Source organism: Ursus maritimus, unplaced genomic scaffold (genome assembly GCF_017311325.1).
Source record: "Ursus maritimus isolate PB19 unplaced genomic scaffold, ASM1731132v1 scaffold_26, whole genome shotgun sequence".
Classification (NCBI taxonomy): Eukaryota; Metazoa; Chordata; class Mammalia; order Carnivora; family Ursidae; genus Ursus; species Ursus maritimus.
In genome coordinates this window covers 26239405-26255224 of record NW_024425119.1, presented here as the reverse complement: position 1 = coordinate 26255224, position 15820 = coordinate 26239405, and the positions used below count along the sequence as shown (strand labels likewise).

The following is a 15820-nucleotide window of genomic DNA, read 5'->3' as shown; positions in this document are numbered from 1 at the left end:
TGGCTGACTCTGTTCAGTACTTTGTAACTTCCTTCTTTCCCTGGATTTTAAATTTTGGAGTTCTTTCAGGGCTCATGCCTTGTACCACTTGTTACTGTGTACTCTCCTGTGAGGTGATTATACATAACAATAGCTTCCATGATTACCATTACCATCTGTCTGCTAAAAAAAAAAGAAACAAACCATATTAGCATCTGCAGGTCATTCCTTTCTCCTCTGAGCTGCCAGGTAGATTTAGTCGCCTCTTTGCCTTGTCATCTGAATATACCACAGGCACCTCAAACTTTATACCAAAGAAATAGTACCACTTTCCATGTTGTTTCTGAGGCCATACTCTGAGCGTTCCCAAACTGGCCTCCTTCTATATTATCCACACCAAAAATACATGCCGATTTCATCTCCTATTTCTAGAATTTGACTCTTTCTTTCTTTTAAACTATTAGTAATACTTTATTTCTGCTACTCACTATCTTTTATACAGACTTTGGACACACTCTATTAATTTTTTCCTTGCCTCTAAACTTTCTTGCCTCTAATTTCCCCCAAATTAATGTAAATTATCATTACATCATACCTACACTCAAATATTTCAATGTGTCTGCTGCCCTTTCCTACGGAATAAAATTCAGACTCACAATTCAGGATACTAGTCACTCTTCAAGCTAATTTCTGAAGTAATTTATGGTTAAAAACTCGTGGCACAGAAGTACTATCTATATAGTCATATAATTTAATGCATTCCACCCTGCCTTATTGATAATAAGTAATACGTGATTGTAAATTCTTTAAGACAAAATCACAGTCATCCCTTAAATTTCACCCCTGGCACAGTGATGTACGAATATGAAACTTTCAAAATATTTGCTTACTGAATTTAAATTTATATCCAAATCTCAAAAGTTAGTACTATGTATTTGTTGGCATATGTATACTTAATATCTATGGACACACTACTCAGAAGAGGTATTTCAAAGTTGGCTTTAAAAATCACATATCTTTTTATAAATATACACACATATATACACATCCATTATTTGGGATGATACCTATTAAATACCAAGTGCTTATTAGTGTCCCAACATATGTTCTCTTTTAACAATAATAATCTAAATATGCAGTATTTTAATGTCATTCCAGTTCTGTGTAATGTAAATTTAATAATAATAAGTATAGCAGCATTCTAAGTTTAACAGGAAAAACAAGAGAGAAAAAAACTCTTGATTTCACTGTAATGAGGTTTTACACAAAAAAGGTAGATTGACTATACCACTAATGAAGTCAGTTTTTAAATTCCACTTACTTACAAAGAAACCCATTATTACAGACAGAAATACCTTTGCAGCAGATACTAATGCCTCTTTATTTCTTTGCCTTTCTTCTTCCAAACATTTTTCCAATATTTCCTGTAAATGATAAGACAGTTGGGTAGACAATAAATGTATTATTTGAGGTAATTATTTGAGGTAATAGAACACATTGTTTCTATACTCTGAGCAAACTTACAGTCTTACCTTCTGTTCTTGAGATTGCTGAATCAAAGCTTCCTTTATTTTTTCTTTCAACAGTTCCTTCTCTGTATCTAGCATTTCAAGGAGCCTCTGGTGCTACAAGGAAAGGTAAATGGATTATGATCATGGCTCTGAGACCAATAATCTATCAACAAGGAGTACAGCAGGTAGAAGTCATTTGCCTGGTTGTATGGAAGTAGTCACTAGAGGAAACAATGGGTAGACTGCTGAAATGAAGACTTACAAGACTTACAAGAAAAAAACACCGAATTCACCTTTTTCCACTCAGCCAAGATATCTTTTTGTGGCCCCAAACTCAGCAAAGTACATGACATGAGATCTAACTTAAGCACAACTACTCCAAATTGGAAACTGAATCAGAAATGATAAAAGTCTTTAATCAAAATTAAATTTAGCAAAATTACTCACTAAAATTATTAGTTTGCAGCAAAAGAAGCAATCAAATAACTGATGTTTGATGAATGATGATCATAACATATTGTGTTCCTAGTAAAGCACTGTTTAAGAAACTCAAAGATTTATTACTGTTCTCACTCTAAGACTTTACCATAGATTCAGAAAATAAAACAGTGAAAGGATGTATGTGATAGCTAATGTTACAATATACAGAATTCATGTATTTACTCTCATTCCAATGTGCTAGCAAAAAAGCACACACAACCATTAGCCAGTTATCATGGATTGGGCACTTGGAATTTAGAGTTTTCTAAGAAAATTCAACTTTTGTAGCATTGATATCTTCAACACAGAGAAGCCAGATACTTGTTCTGGAACAGCGCTCTTATGAGGAAACAAAACCAAAAAGAAAATATATATTCCTACTTACACAGATTTCTCATTCAGTTACTAAAGGGCAAAGAAGAGTATTTTCTCTGATTTTTCTGACTTTCAAGTCTTCTTTAAATACGAACTTATTTGAATACCCAATATTTTAAAACGGATCTATGTCTTTCAAAGTTGTTCTGAGTTAAAATACTTTTTAGGGAGGCAGTCTACATGAACAGTAAGTGACCAAACAGCCATGTCTAGTTAAGAGAATCCATTATTCCTATTTTTAATTATAATGTTACTTTTTACGTTTATTTTTCAAGAAATAAGAAAAATCACACGATGTGCTTTTTCATTAAAAAAAAAAATCCAATCTGGGATACAGATTATGACTTGATTATGAGAAATTATTGGTACCATATGTATTTGTGAAAAGCAGCTCACAAATCAGTAGACTTACCATATGCTATGTACTGTGACTTTAATTTCATATTCTTAGTAAATCTAGATACACATAAATGTCATCAAATCAGAAAAAAATACCTAATCCTAATACACACAAGAGAAACAGTTTAGAAGTGTTATACCAGGCAAATAATTAGATTTAGAAATCATAAATACAATTCTCATATGAGAGCAAAAATATTCAATTTAGGCTTTGGGGGTAGGGGTAAACATAATGAAATAGAAAACCAATAAAAACCATTAGAATTACACTACAAAAAAAACTTTTCAGAGTCATTAATAACTTTGAAAATTATTTCTTCTTAAAAAGAACTGTTACATTAATAAGTCAGACTAATAGAAATCATTAAGTAATTAATTGTAAGTAGGCCAAGTTTCTCCAGTGGTCTAAGAACTAGTTAAAGAGGGTATGTTAGCTAAACTGACAATGCCGTGTTTAGAAAGTTCATTCCTGAACATTATTTCTTCATTCTGACAGTACACTATAATAGAAGACTACTGTTGAGCTTTCTTCTACAAGAATAAACTCGAAATTACCATTGGAAAGAAGTAGCCTACATAAAATATACTCTAAATAAAATCATCAATTTCCTTGAGAAAATATAATTAGGTTACCGACTTAAGAAAATATCATTTCCTTGAGAAAATATAATTAGGTTACCGACTTTTCTTATACACATAGGTCATAATAGCTAACATTTTGGGGGTATTTTTAAGGTTTTAGGCATTGTTAAAAGGGCTTTACATGTAGTTGTACCACATGTAGTTAAATCCACAACAAACTGCTAAATCACTCAATATTCTTTCTTGTTTCAGATGAGTGATCTGAGACTTAGAGAAGTTATGTAAATTGCCAGGTCTCTAATGAATCGCTTCAGCAATAATCATATCAGTACACTCATTATCAACAGTAATAATTACCTACTAGCTAAACGTGGCCTCAGTATTGCCTAGACGTTACCCAGTAACTAAAAGCTATTTACTACAAGTTGTAATGTCAGGTAATGCCTCACTTGCATTTGGCTTTAAAAGAATTTGACTAGGGGCGCCTGGGTGGCTCAGTTGGTTAAGCATCTGCCTTCAGCTCAGGTCATGATCTTAAGGTCCCGGGATGGAGCCCCTCATTGGGCTCCCTGCTCAGCCAGGAGCCTGCTTCTCCCTTTCCCTCTGCTGCTACCCCTGCTTGTTCTCTCTCACTCCCTCTCTCTCTGTCAAATAAATAAATAAAAATCTTTAAAAAAAATAATTTGACTAATCTATACTTCTGATTTTGTTCTTTTCAGAATGACATTAAAATAAGATCATTTTCTGAAAAAACACTAATTAATATTAGGAGAGAGGATTCAGAAAGATGCTGAATGGCATGAGAGAAGTTAACTCTTAAAATCAGTCAATTTATAAAATGAATAATCTACAAGTATCTAATCAAGAACAATATAAACATAAAATATATTATTTTTATAAAAGTGTCATATGCTGATTGTGAAAAATGTAAAGAAGTGGTGAAAAATCACCCAGTGTTCTATCACCTAAATGACAGCATTTAGGCAAACATCCTTCTGGAGGGCTGTGTACGTAAATACACAGTTATATGTAAACATTTTACATAATAAGTTTATAACAACCGTAGTCATTTCGAACTCAACAATATTGAGTTATTTCTACATAAACATAATTATGCTATTATTTTTATTACACTAACTATACATTTTACTATGTCCCACTTACATATTTATATTCACAATATTTCCCTTTTAAAAAAATCTTGATTTTTGTGCGTCTTGGGAACTTGTACAATTATGGCTTTATGAACTATTTCTAGGGTTGGTATTGGCAGGTTGATGACTGAGGATGGTTTATATTTTAATGCATGCCCTCAAACTGTATCTAGAAGGAAAATGAGAAATTACACCTTTACTATCAACAGTCGGACAAAGAACAAGGTAGATTCAGGTAGATTGTCCTGGAGAATGGAATCACGGACTGGATACAACTAATCAAGGAAACCGTTCCACTGTTGGCACAGGGATCCCAGCAATATTTGGTATCTGCTATGAGTCAATCATGGCTGTTTATTTCATCACTCTCCCTGTTCGAAAATGGGAATTTTTGTTGTATCTTTTCTGTTCTTTCTCTTCTTTTTGAATGTACTGATTATAGTTATGGGCGGGGGGGCAAGGGCCCTTCTATTTCCACATTAGCTCTGTTTTTCTCAAAGTTCCTTTTCTTGTGGGGGGATTTTGAGTCAGTAATTTTCTCATTTAAGAGGTTTCTCCAATGTTTGGTCAACTTTTTCAGTCCATGCATACTAACATCTCAGACACAAAAATGCTGGTAGGAAATTCTGTGTATGTGGGGGAGCTTCCCAGGAACTGCAAAAACGTGGCCTTTTCATGATTGGGGTGGCAATTCCCAAATGTCCGGTCTATATATCACCATTTTCTCTTCAGCTGCTCTTTTTGCCTAGAAAAAAAATTCCCCAATCTTCTCACTGGTAGGATATGGGCGAAGGGGGTGTGGGTGGAAAGCTCACTGTAAGATGGATTTTGGTTTAATCTCCCAGTTTTTAGTTCCTGTCTTAGGAGGCCAGATTATCAGGTTTGATTACTCCTTTGTCTTGCTAGGGTGTACAGGAAGTATCTGAATTAAGAATGACTTTTAACCACTCCTCCTGCTTTTAGAGCTTCACAGCACCTAGGGCTCCTACTTCCTGAGGCACTCTAGGGTTTTAGCAGGACAGAGCAGCTTGCTTCATACGGCTTTCATCTCAACGGGCTAAGACTGCAACGTGTTAGCCTCTGTTGAGTCAGTGATATTTGCCTATATCTTATCCCTGCTAGTTTATTGTTTTCATTTATTTGTTTTGGTCCCTCGTGGTGTCATTTTAGTGATTTTTGAGGAGGGAGAGGTACAGAAGGTAGAAGAGATGAGTATGTTTAGTTCACCATGTTTATCTAGATTTAGAATCACTTTTTAGAACATTGAATTATATCTGAGTTTCTGACGCAACATTATGTGCCAAGCACTGTGTTGAGAACTTTACAAGTGTTCTGGGAATCCTCACAACAACCCAGAAATGTCTTATTACCTACATCCCACTGATTTTCAAACTGAGTTTCAGACAGGTTATATAAAGTGCTTACATTCAGAGGACTAAGTAATAGTTAAACCGAGACTGGGACCCAGTTAGTGCTGAACATAAAATCCAAGGACTTTACAGTAGATTCTCTAGAATCAACATACAACTAAGGGCTTTCTCTGTTACACCTCTAAGGACTGCTTCTTTGACTTTCTGAGCTTCAGTCATACACTCGTACTATTCACCAAGCCTTATAGTTATGTCTCGGACATGGTATGTCTCTTTCCCCTACTCCCATATCTGGTCCCTTAAGGGAAGGTAATAGAGATGGCAAAATCAAAAAACTAGAAGGAAAGGGGACTCATTCTTGACAAATTAACTTTTTTGGGGGGTAAGACTGTAGAATATTTAGGTAGCTGAATCTCCCCACTGGAATCCCAAGAAATATACACAATGAGCCAAAAACTTGACTCAGCAATCAATGCCTGTATCAACTAACACATTTTCTTTTTCTCAAAGACACACATACTTTAAGGGGAGAGACTTTTCTGAAAGAATAGATTAACATATAAGCCATAATTATAAAATTATAAAAAAACTGCATTATGTATTTCTGTAAGATGAAAAAAAGGTATTCTTCTGTTCCATTTATATTTTGGGGGCATCTCCCTGGTAGGCAATATATCTCATTAGAATTAATATGGGCATTGCAATCTTATTTCCATAGTGTAGTGGTTACCACATCTGCCTCAAACATGGGCATTGCAATCAGACAGATCTGGAATCAATCACTAGTTCTTCACTTATGAAAGGTACAATTTAAATTTTTCTAAGCCTCTGGGTTTTTCTTTTTAACTTTTATTATGTAAGTAATGTTAATAATGCCAACTTCACAGTTATGAAAATTAAATGATGTAATGTAGGTAATGTATCTGGTACTCAAAAATGTTAACTAGACTTCCTGTCAAACAGCTGATAAAAGTATGATAATAAAGTTCATTTATGAACAGAAATTTTTTTTCATATAAAAGATTAGCTGCCGCTCAAAAGTAAAGGCCTCAGAAGGAACATCCACACCTTTTTTCAATAATAATCTCAAAAATATCTTTCACTAACATACAGTGTTAACTTCTATAATCCATACCGATTTCATTTCCATGGATATTGCTAATTAGCAGACCTTATAATCAGGGCTTTACTCCTGTCACAGAGTACCTGAATCCAGGGAAAAAATGATCTGAGACTAAAAGCAGTAGTTCTAGACATTCCATTCTGAAACTTTTCAAATTGTTTTCTTATTTCAATATAAATTAAGATTGCAATATATTTTTGTTCTCAACATGACTGCTGTCTTTCCTATTTCTAGATTTGAGCCTTCCCTGTAAAGTCTGACCATGACCATTCTGCTCTACTTTGAGCATAATGGATAATAGCACCAACTATGGATCAAAGGACACAAAAACATGGATTCAAATTCTAGCTCTCCTTGTTAGCTCGACTCTAGTTTATTTGACAACTTTTTAAACCTGAAATTCAGTATGATCTCCTGAAAAATGAGGATTAGAATCCACTTTATAGGGCTGTTCTGATGATTAAAACTGATCAAATCCAGGAAATGTTTTTGATATGGCATACCACCTACTGTAATTGGTTATAATCTTTAGTTGTTAAGTTATGAACTTCGATAGAAAATTTGAACAATATCCTGTGGATATTCATTTTCTATTATTCCTTTCTTAAAATTGTTTAGATGATCAATCTTTAAGGTAGAAATTCAACTATATATTTTAATATCTTATTTTTATATTAAATTGTCCTACATTAAAGTTTACCCTTATATATCAATTTATAAATTATACATAACTTCTATATCTATATATAAATGTATAAATTCATTCATGTTTTTAGTCAACCATGCATACAAGAAATACTTGCTTGGTGCCTATCAACACAAGATACTGCACTAGTTTCTAGGGAGGGTGCCCTCTGGAACATGAATGTCTAATAAATAACCCATGAATCAAGAATATATTTTCTTACATTTCGCTTGTAGAACTATTTTATAAGAAAAAAAAAATCTTCAAGGAATTTGTTAACAACTAATTTTTCCTCTCAGTGCAAAATAGCTTTTTAGGTAGAAAGTGCCAAAAATGCTTTGGGAATAAATAAGCAAATGTATAAATAACTCCCCCCTGCCGCCAGCCAAACCATACAACACACAGATTTTAAATGAAAAATTAGAATAGAAAAAATATAAGTATAGAGTACATTTTCATGATGAACACTAAGCAATGTACAGGATACTATTACTGCACTACTACAACCGCTACTTCTGCTTCCATTTTTCTACTTTGATAAAATATATGTGCAACAACAAAAAAATGTCTTTTCTTCTTTTTTAAAGACTTCATTTATTTGAGAGAGAGAGAGCACAAGTGGGGTGGAGCAGAGGGGAAGGGAGAGGGAGAAAGAATCTGAAGCTGACTCCGAGCTCAGCACTAAGCCTGATATGGGCTCAATCCTACAACTCCGAGATCATAACCTGAGCTGAAATCAAAAGCCAGTGCTTAACCAACTGAGCCGCCCAGATGCCCTGCAACAAAAAATTTCTATTTTAACCTTTTTAATGTGGACAAGTGGCATCAATCATATTCACAATGCTGTTGAGCCATCACCATTATTTCTTAATTTTTTCATAATCCCCAGAAGAAATTCTGTGCCCATTAAGCAATGACTTCTTTCCCCTCATCCCAGCTTCTGGTAACCTCCAATCTAATTTGCCCATTCTAGATATTTCACATAAGTGGAATATTGTAGTCATGTTTTTGTTAGGCTAATTTCACTTAGCATAATGTTTTCAAGCCTTGTCCACGTTGCAGTATGTGTACATGAACGTCACTCCTGTTTATGGCTGAATGATATTCCATTGTGTACATATACCACTTTTGTTTTATCTATTCATTTTTTTTTTAAGATTTTATTTATTTATTTATTCAACAGAGATAGAGGCAGCCAGCGAGAGAGGGAACACAAGCAGGGGGAGTGGGAGAGGAAGAAGCAGGCTCCTAGCGGAGGAGCCTGATGTGGGGCTCGATCCCGTAACGCCGGGATCACGCCCTGAGCCGAAGGCAGACGCTTAACCGCTGTGCCACCCAGGCGCCCCTATCTATTCATTTGTTGATGGGCACTTGGGTTGTTTCCATCTTTTGACTATTTGAATATGCTGCTATGAATATTCATATGTAAAAATGTATTTGAGTCTCTGTCTTCAATTCTTTTGATTATATACCTATTAGTAGAACTACTTGGTCACATAACAATTTTATGTTTAATTTTTTGAGGAACCACCAAACTTCTTTCTATAATTGCTCCACCATTTTATATTCCCACCAGCAATTCGCAAGAGTTCTAATTTTTCCACATTCTCTACAATATTTGTTATTTCCTTTTTTCTTATTATAGTCATCTTAGTAATTGGAAATGGTATCTCACTGTAACTTTTTTTTTCATTTCTCTAAGTATATTGAAAAGCTTTACAAATGCTACTTCTACTTTTTTTTTTTTTTTAAAGATTTTATTTTTATTTATTCGACAGAGAGAGAGACAGCCAGCGAGAGAGGGAACACAAGCAGGGGGAGTGGGAGAGGAAGAAGCAGGCTCATAGCAGAGGAGCCTGATGTGGGGCTCGATCCCATAACGCCGGGACCACGCCCTGAGCCGAAGGCAGACGCTTAACCGCTGTGCCACCCAGGCGCCCCCATTGCTACTTCTACTTCTGATACCCCAACTACCACTCCTTTTCAAGTATTACTAGTATTATCTGCACAAATAGGAAAATTATTAGAGTTCTTTTTGCAGCCTTTATTGGACTGTAGTAGAAAGTGCATTGGACTTGAGGTTTGTTCATTGTCTGAGATTCTGCCAAAAGTAGGGATGCTTCTTCTCCCTGGGCCAGAGGTTAATTCAGTTAATCACAGTAAACTAGAAATTATATTGTTAAGAAACAGCTTGGCCAAAAAGATTTCAGCCTTTCTTTATTCTATCTAAAATAAAGTATGAAGCGTATCTGGGGATTGTTTGTATTGTAAGGATTGTATTGTAAGGACTGTATTACTCCTGCCTTCTGCCTCAATACAGAATTCCTTAATTGTCCAAAAGTACCAACACCCTAGAAATGGATCACATGGTTTTTGATGGTATGAAGAATGGTAAATACTTTCTTCTGCACCTTACTAGTTGACCATTCCAAGGTGAGGGTGTTCTAGACACATTTGTTACATAACTCAGAGACAAAACTGAACCAATTGGCAACAACCAATCATAAGATTCTTGTCCAAATATTTATAACTAAACACAGAGGAACTTGCATCAGAATTTCAAGACATACCTTTAATGCATTTTAAAAGGCACTACGAAAATTAACTGAAATCTATACCAGGAAATCTCATCTAAGAATAGTGAAGAATTTACTACATTTTGCTTATCTAAAATATTCTGTCGACAGATTCTTAAAAATTATATCGAAATTTTAGGTTTTTTTTTTTTTTTTACAATCTTAAAGAAATAAATGCAAACTAAACAGTTCGATTAATCTTACAGAGTAGATGCTTAAATGCAAGGGTCTCAAGGACAGTCCATTGAAATTTAGCCTAAAACATAGCATTCAGAAATAGATCATGCTATTTCCTCCTTTTGGAAGAGTTCTTCCAAGTGGAAAATGTTTGATGCAGATTCAAATATAAATATGGAGGTTATGTGGTTTTTGCTTATTCTTATAAAAAATATTTAAAAATCTCTTCTTTCTTGGAATGTGAGTCACAAGAGACATTGTGAAGAGATTTAATCACAATACACATGGTCAGTGTTTTGTATAATAAATTTTAGACTAAGCAGTTATGGAAGCTCATGTTCAGGTATACAGTTATCTATTTATGACAGGTCCACAAACTGCACCTTATTTTATAAGTGATGTGTGTGTGTGTAGTATATATTCTGTAATGCAAATTCAAGAAGCATCATCTTTCACTTTCTGTAAAGCACAAACATTGAACAAGCTCAAGTGGTCTGGTAGGAAAGTCTTAAAGCACAAACTCATATATTCCTCCTCTTAACATGACTTTACAGACACTGAATAAATTTAATAAATGTCTTAACATAAAGTGAGTTGGAGACATTTCACCCATTCATGGACCAACACATTAAATATTGTTTAGAAAGAAAACCTAGAAAAGATAAACTATGAGATTAAATCTACTCAAAGCAGTTACCGCAAGTCCAATAATATCAATAAACTTCTTAAAGTGAATAAAATAAAACTATAATATAAGCTACACTAGATTTATTTCACCTAAATAGACATATTTCTAATAGGCATGAAAAAATGAAAGCAAATAAGTTATTCGCCTTATATAAACAGGTCTTTGATTTAAGGGAAAAATACAAAAGAATGAGGCAAAAATTGAGTGATACCTCAGCATAAAAGAGGTAAGATTAGTTTATATTTCCATAATGAGGTTTCTATATTTGGATAGTGTACATATTATTAAATGCCAAAGATATGTCCCAATCCTAAATTTAAGTAGAATATTTCTGCTTCACCATCTTCAAGTGAAATAGCTTTTGAAAATGCATCTGAATCCTATTATTCCTTCCATTTGCCTAAGCACAATACAATAAGCTTGGATCAACATAATAGTGCCTTTCAAATGGATATTTGAAATAAATGACCCATGTATATAAGATAATCCCCTTAGCAAAAAAGAAAAAAAAAAAAAGAAACAGATTTATGCACACTTCCCAAAAAGCATAATACAACCAGTGTAGTACTTTTCAGGAACCAATTTGATACCACAGTAACTGTCCTTAAGTCTGGTCTGTGCTTCCTACTCCTAAAATTTATCATCAGAAAATACTATGTAGTTAGCTCTCCATAAGTTGACAAAAGAATATTCTGATTTATTGTGGAATGAAGATCTGCTAAACAAAAAATCAATTTCAGGAGCACAGCTCTCACTGCTTGCATTGTGTCTCCTATCTCAGAAATTCAGTTCTTTCTATATTTTATGTGTGTGCGTATGCGTGTGAACATGCACACATATATATGCACATATATATAATACACACACACATATTATTTATAGAAAATAATGGAAAAAGGAAAGTCTTGACATAGGTGATAGGAACATATGTTTCATCAAACAAATGATAAAACGGAAATCATTAAACTTGTTGAAATGAATGAATTGTTGCCCTTAATTGGATACTCCCTGAACTAAGGACAGTCTACACAAGGTCTCTAATACTGAAATAATATAACTGAGTAATCTGTCTATAAAGATAAGGTATATTAAAAAATGAATAAATAAAGGTAAGGTATAATTATTGATCTCATAATTTTTAGATGTCTGGGATATGAAAACCCTTGTATTAGGTAAATTTATTAATCAGTATTAGCATATTTTCAAACACACCTTGTACAATAGTAGAAGACTGCTTATAATGCAAAAGAATATAAACAATACGCATGAAGATGTATACAGCAAAATTCCTTATAAAAGTACAAAAGCCAAAACATTTAAAATGTCCAACAAAGTGGTTCAGTATAACAAATGATAGTATGTCAACTAAAGGTAATATCATGTGGTTATTAAGCATAAAGCTACGTATCAATATAGAAATATGTTTATAAAATACAATTACTTGAAGAAAAACCATAGGATTATTTAAAGCCATCATCATTATTATAACTACATAATATTATAGATACTTGAATAAATATTGAAAGGGATTCACAAGAAAAACAACACTATTTTATTGGGAAACTGGTGGATAGATTATTCTTTTTAAATTTACTATCATTCTAATAAAATTCAAAAGCCAAAAAATAGAACTTCTTGAAATGGCAGTAGGAATATCATAACTGATCTATAAGGAAGAGATCGTGGACAGGTTTAAGATGTGCTTAAAATACTTAAGAATAATTAAATAATCGAACATACATTTCATCTACATTTTAGAAAAAAATTGAAAAGTGGTGAAAATGAAGATTTTTGACAAGTAATTTACTCTTTGCTTTATTAAATTTTACAAGGTATGGAAAGCACAGGCATAGGGGAATGTCTGGATTAGGTGTATTTTTTTTCAGTAAATATTTAATGTTAGTCCTCAAATCTGACCCTATTTGTCTATGGTAAGATATTATCAGCCATTTGGAACTAAAGACCTTCCATACTCTAGCCCTAGCATATTTTTTCCCAATCTAGTTTATCTCCAAAGTCATTTCAGCACATTATCTTCTTCTACATTTATTTGCTATACCACCATTTCCATATTTCTCTACATATTTAATAGATACTCTCAAAAGAGTTTTATGGATCAAAGAAGACTGATTAAAAGCCGTGTATATTTTCGTAGAACCTTTAAAACAACGAGTATTTTAAACCACTAGATAGGAATAAAGTTCACATGACTTCCTAAAAGTGTTTCATTAACATGTTTTTCTATAGAACATCTTGATTTTTACTTTGAGATGTATGGTTTGGGAAGTGGTAGTTTAAACCATTACTGTCTTGCCCGGCTATCTGCTGATTTTAGCAATTTTAAAATAAGTATGAATGCAATTATTAAAGCTCATTAATAACACTTATAAAATTTTTACATTTACATAAAGCAAAGGAATAAATAAAAAACGAATTTTATACTTTTCTAGTTACATGATCCAAAAATACCATGGAAAACTCAGTACAAAAATGTTGGATAAAAAATACAAAACATCCCTTTAAATATTACTGAGCTGATAAGACAGTTATGTAAGTAGGCAAAACCAATAAAAAGCACAAATTCATGGAGATAAATAAGCTTTGAATACACAACTGTTCTTAGGAGATCTGAAGAATGCTAAAATATTAGAGTTTTGTTTTTAATGGGCCATGCTTACAAATAGAAACAAAACCTAGGGGCTAAAAAGGGTAAAGTTAGGACACCCATATAAAGCTACAAGGCCTGAAACACAACACCCGAAGTAGGTAAACTAGAAAAAAACCACAAAGCAAAGAGAATCTGAAAGGTTTTGTTTTGAGTTGGAGTGAGGGGGGAGGGAGGACAGGAGGTTCCCTAATAATTCAAAATCACATGCTACATTTTTTCAGATTTGGGGCAAAAATTCCCACATACAATGCATCTCAAAAACCCACAATTAAAACTTTGCCCCTGAAGACCTTCAGAAGCAAAACAACTATTCCATGGAAGACTTGACCTTAAACCTAAGCATCAAAGAATTATCACAATTAAAATTCCAGTGAAGATGATCTCACAAATATAAAACACAAAATACCCAAGAAAACAAGCTATCATGAATGTAAGAAAGCTATGCAGAATCTAGACCTAAAAAAACAGCAGACACCAGAATGACTCAATATAAATTATTTGCAAAAAAGTACATTTAATATATTTTTTAAAGTGTCAAAAGTATAAGTAAGAGATAAAACACTATAAAAATGAACATGTATGCTCGGAAAAAATCATATGGAATATGAAAATGAAGTATACATCAATTGAAAATTAAAGTTCAATGTTTGGCTTAAACTTCATTTTAGGCAGAAAAGTAAGGACAGTAAGACAGATGTGAAGAGATTACACAAAAAAGAACACAGACAAAAATATTAAAAATATGCCAGAGAAGTATGACAGACACTGTTGATAGGTCAAGAAAGTTTAACATATTAAATTAGAGTTCGGGAGGGAAATAACAGAGAGAATGAAACAGAAGCAATTTTCCACATTAAAACCCAATACACAACATAAAAAATTTTTTAAAAACTTTCATACCAAGTAATATTATGGTGAAAAAGCAGAACTCAAAGCAAAAAGAAATTCTGTACCAGCAGCCATAAAGAAATGATTAATCACCCATAAAAATGGTAATTAGTATTAACTCAGAATTACATGTGTAGTAAAACTACTCTACAAGAATGACAAAAAATAAGTTTATTATGATTAAAAAAAAAGACAGTTTACCAACAACACAACTACACAGAAGGGCTTTCCAGTGCTATCCACTTTAAATTTCATCTCAATAGATGCAGAAAATCACTTAATAAAATTCAATATCCTCTCATGATAAACATTTATTGTGATAAACACGATAAACATCTATCATGATAAAACATGATAAATGTTCATATAAACCCATGATAAAAACTATCAAACACAGGACAAACAATTTGAATATAGAAGAAATATAACTCAACATAATAAAGACCATATATAACAAGCTCAGGGCCAGCATCACATCTAATGGTCAAAGGTTAAAAGCTTTCCTCTGAGATCAGAAATAAGCCAAGGCTTTCAGCCCTTCTATTCAATGAAATACTGGAAGTCCTAGCCAGAACAATTAGGTAAGAAAAATAAATAAAAAGGATCTAAATCGGAAAGGAAGAAGAAAAATTATCACTGTTTGCAGATGACATGGACTTAAATCTAGAAAATCCTAAAGATGCCACCAAAAAGTGTTAGAATAAATGAAATCAGTAAAGGGGTGCCTGGGTGGCTCAGTCAGTTAAGCATCCCACTCTTGATTTTGGCTCAGGTCAAGTTGGAGCTCCACATTGGGCTCTGCAATCAGCAGGGAGTCTGCTTGGGATTCTCTCTCTCCCTGCCCTTTTGTCCTTCCCCCCATCTAATGAATAAATAAATATTAAAAAAAATAGAACAGAGAGTTCAGAAATAAACCTCTATACCTGAAGTCAACTGATCTTTGACAAATAATTAATAAATGGTAAAGAGCTTTGGGCAAATTCTAACCAAGACAAGACTTAGCCATATTAATATCAACAACAGACTTTAGGCAAAAGGAATTCCTAAAAAAAGACATCAGTACAAAATGATATCTGGAATACAGAACAAATTTAAATTTATATGCACATAATAACATAGCTTCATAATATATAAAGCAAAAACTGGCAGAACTGCAAAGAAAAAC

General features: G+C 33.3%; 1 protein-coding gene across 6 annotated transcripts in view; it reads right to left on the bottom strand.

Annotated features, from left to right (window-relative positions):
• The window catches only part of CCDC91 (coiled-coil domain containing 91), a 313500-nt gene that overhangs the window by 79119 nt on the left and 218561 nt on the right, over positions 1–15820 (bottom strand). For all 6 annotated transcript variants that reach the window (XM_040642281.1, XM_040642283.1, XM_040642282.1 and 3 more), the window contains exons 9-10: positions 1512–1604; positions 1335–1403 (exon numbers count right to left, since the gene is read on the bottom strand). In XM_040642281.1, coding sequence (XP_040498215.1) covers positions 1335–1403; positions 1512–1604 — 162 coding nt within the window. The remainder of the gene's footprint in view (positions 1–1334; positions 1404–1511; positions 1605–15820) is intronic.